The 3,898-nt window shown below is 41.8% G+C and overlaps 1 protein-coding gene across 1 annotated transcript; it reads right to left on the reverse strand.

Moving 5' to 3' along the window:
- Window positions 1–225: 225 nt before the first annotated feature.
- Window positions 226–3,187, reverse strand: apof (apolipoprotein F). Its single transcript, XM_030134002.1, has 2 exons — window positions 2,889–3,187; window positions 226–2,250 (listed from the first exon to the last, which is right to left on the reverse strand). Exon 2 carries the CDS (start codon window positions 2,225–2,227, stop codon window positions 932–934), a length of 1,296 nt encoding a protein of 431 aa, XP_029989862.1. The 5' UTR covers window positions 2,228–2,250; window positions 2,889–3,187; the 3' UTR covers window positions 226–931.
- Between the last annotated feature and the right edge of the window lie 711 nt (window positions 3,188–3,898).

The following is a 3,898-nucleotide window of genomic DNA, read 5'->3' on the forward strand; positions in this document are numbered from 1 at the left end:
CCACACCTCTGTTCTATTTTCATTATGATGAGTCAGTGTCAGTTATGATTGCGGTGGTTTTATTTCCGTCTGGTCAAACACAGTGTACCTTAACTCTAGTTTGGCTACATATTTAGTTCAGTTGTCAAACTGGTTTACTGTACTTGGTTTATTGGTGTCGTGAGAAATCAAAGATTGAGCTAAAAGAGTAGAACAAATACAAATGATGAAGCATTTCCAGAAAGATACATTACATAAAGGTGACTTTATTCAATGACATGGCTTAGTTCAGTTGAACATGATATAGGTTTGATCTACAATACAAAGACAGTATGTCAGTTATGCTAAAATACCCCACTTATGACCAAAGTACACACAGGTTTAATCCACATCATTACATTTTTTTTAAAAGAAAAACTATAAAGAAAAACAAGCTTTACATCTCAGTCTGTTGTCCCTGCAGTTATGTGGCAGTGGGCTTTGATGAGGATCAATGAAAAGGAGAAAAGGTATTGGGTGGAAGAGGGTTTAAAGTTTCCTGAGACCAGATATTTTATGTGTTGGTGCTTAATATAAGTGTTTTATCCACTAAGACAAAAAGATATTTTTTCTAAAAGTAAAGTTATCTATTGCAGTGTATTTACAATTAATGTGTTATTTTCGCATTTTCTTCTTTTAGGCTTGATTGTCACTCCTAAAAAAAATCTATTTTACTTTTTTTTTTTTGCCTGTCCCTGTCCTTCATATCTCTGATTAATGCAGTAATAGAAAAATGTGTATTCTCATCATCTTCCATATCTTAGATGATATGAAGCCTGGTAAAAATAATTAGTTATTCTGCAATCTTGTCATTTAAGAAAAGCTGATGATCAGTCTTATTTTAAAAATATATACTGTATAAACCAAATGTATTGATGTTTATTGCCATAGACTGACACATTGCTCCATCAGTCTACTGAATGGTGACAACACCGTCGTCCCAGCTGAACTGGTTCACCAGCACATCTTCTTCCTCTTTCATGGAGTTGAGTAAATACTTCACACCAGCTTTCACGCCAGTCTTCACCCCTGCACCCACAGCATAGCCCGCCACCCCAGCAGTCCCCCCTGTGACTACCATAAGAGCATCTGTTCCTAGATCAACAGCGCTGAGGATGGCTCTCTCCTTGGCAGTTGTGGAGCAGTTCACAGATGCGTAATACACGGCGGTGCCCAGGTTGTAGAGGGTGCTGACAGCAGGGATCCACTCCATCACCTTGTACACGCGCTCCTCTCTTCTGTTGATACAGCTCCTGTGAGGGCTTCGTTTCATCCGACGCCCTGATGCAAAGGGGGTTGAAACGTACTCCTCTGTGCTGCACTGAAGGATCCAACATTCAGTTTCAGAGGATTCCGAAGGGAGGATTCTGCTCCCTTTTTTCAACACAGCCTGGTACCTCCCCGGGTTGAGAAGCCCACTGTCGGACACACCCGCACACAGCAGCCCCAGCCTCTCACAGATGCCCACAGCCTCCTCCAGAACACCTGTGGCTCCTTCCACAGCTGGTCCCACCAGTGCAGTTCCATTCATCCTGGTCCAGCCTTCACAACGTTCTTCCTGTTCTCCCACCCCTGCCAACCGCTGGATGTTAAACATCACAGCCTCGATGTGGTGTCCTGCATCTTCCCTCACTGATGCAGGTGCTGCTGTAGCTGCTGCCTTTGTCATCCTCATTTCTATCAGACTCTCCACCTCCACCAGAAGCTCATCAGTGTCGGTTACTCCCATCAGGCCATAGAGCTTCTGCACCAGGATCTGCGCCTCCTTTGGACATCCTGCCACCACCAACACAGGCACCAAAGACAGACCCAGCAGCTCCTGGGGGAAGATGGAGGGCAGCGGATCGTCCACTGTGCTCGCAGACAGCAGCTCCTCACAGCTGATGTTCCCCTGGATGTGGAGGTGATCTTGATTCTGCCCCTGAAGCTTTTCCTTTAGAACTGATACTATATGTTGAGCAGACTGGACTCTGTCATCTTCTCCAGTCACTGATAAAGGACCAGGCTTTTCTGCAGATGGGACACTAAACTGTGGTTTGGATCCCAGGATGAACTGATGATCCTTTTGGGCTGTCTTCTCTCCCTCTTCATGGATGTCAGATTTTGGAAGCTGTTTGTTTCTCGGTGCCAGTGAAGGTGGAACACGACACAGAGCTTGTTCATTCAGCAGGAGTTGGATCACAATCAGCCACTTCAGTTTGGAGGACATCACTCCACTCTTTTGTAAAGCCACTACACAAAACACGGACAAGAACGACACAGCCAATGAGTGTTTTTTCTACAAGCAGGCTGTTTTTACAATTGTGGGGGGGGGGGTTGATTAATGTGCTCTATTAAAATGTTTTTTGTGTGTATGATGTGACTGTCACATACAGATTAATTTACAGCAAGTTACTGTAAGACTGAGGCTTTTTGCTGCGACCCACATAAATGATCTGGTTTTGTGCTTCTGGTCATAACCTTTACCATAACATGCTGATCATGACCTCCCTGGCTTGCTTATTTTTTTTTTTTTACACCTTTTGTGACTTTTAGTTCAATATGCACAGAAATCTAAATGCATGACATGTTTTCTAATCTTAAGCATTATGAAAATTTTGAAATGTGGATGTGTTTCACTGTGGTTTTAGTTTAGATAAGACTGACCAAATAAATGAAACAACATTTTGAAAAGAATGTATTTTACCCATTACTAGACACACAAAAATCATCGTACATCCCAACATGGTTTCACACTCTGCTGCAACATTAATGCATGTCCCCTTTTTTCTGCGCTGAAAAGAACCAAAAATAGAACTCTTGTCCCACCCACAACTTGATAATTTCACTGCGTCTTTTTTGAGAAGTGGAGAAATTTGTTAAACACTTACCTCTAATACAATTAGATGCTCTGTCCAGAGTGTAGCGTTACGAGCAAGATGGCTTCAGCATGTAGGATGCGTTTGTTTTTCCTTTTTTTCCCCCCCTTTTTCCTTAAAACATGCCTAGCGGTCTTCTTTCTCTTTGCCTCCAATGAGAATCCCTTTCTTTACACATGACATCCCACAGCCCTCCCTCTGTCTCATCTGTCTTTCAGCTCTCTCTTCTTTCTGGAGTTGGCCTCATTGCTCAACAGGGAGCTCAGGGCTTGAATATTGATTCACATGGGGGTGAAGTCCATGTGGTCTGAAGCAGTTTTGTTTGTCTGCCCTGGTATCCTCACGTCCCCTGCACAATTTCTCTGCTTTCCTTCTCTGTGCTGTCATCCCCAGGTTTTGTTTTTGACCCAAATAACTTGAAAGAAATCTTCCCTCATGCCGTGAGCAGATTTATCTCTGACACAGGCAAGAAGTGAAGTGAGGAAAACAAGCGTCTATTTGAGGTACAGAGAAAGTAAATGTGTGGATGTGAAATACACTGAAAATTACACTACTATGTGTATGTTTTTATGACTGCCACTGACTTTCTTTTTGTTTTTTGCCTTTTAAAAGACACTGTGCTCTTGAAAACCAGGTGGATATTTATGTAAATTGTGTCATGTATTTGCTACTTTGGAAATAAAGCATCCTGAAAAACCTTTGCTTATAGGACATCAGTGTCATCATGTAGAGAATCCAAACAGAACTGGCTTCTCTGTCTTAATTTAGTTGTAAGTTTTTGTGCAGTTTACTGGTGAAGCAAGACACACAGTGATTCAGACAGGATCTAAATATTTACATATATACACATGGTCAAGATGAAGAGATATATAACCAAGAGGAAATTAAATAAAAAGGAGACCAAATATACACTTTCATTATAGATCTAATCTTATGTCTACAACTGAATAACTACACAAGAAATTATCAGGATGCTGCATTCAAATGAAGTGCAAATACATGGGCTACTCTGAGTCTCACAC

This window comes from Sphaeramia orbicularis, chromosome 5, assembly GCF_902148855.1.
Source record: "Sphaeramia orbicularis chromosome 5, fSphaOr1.1, whole genome shotgun sequence".
NCBI classification, from domain to species: Eukaryota; Metazoa; Chordata; class Actinopteri; order Kurtiformes; family Apogonidae; genus Sphaeramia; species Sphaeramia orbicularis.

Excerpts from the sequence above, each read along its gene's own strand:
- apof (XM_030134002.1), bottom strand. The coding sequence starts at position 2,227 with ATGTCCTCCAAACTGAAGTGGCTGATTGTGATCCAACTCCTGCTGAAT.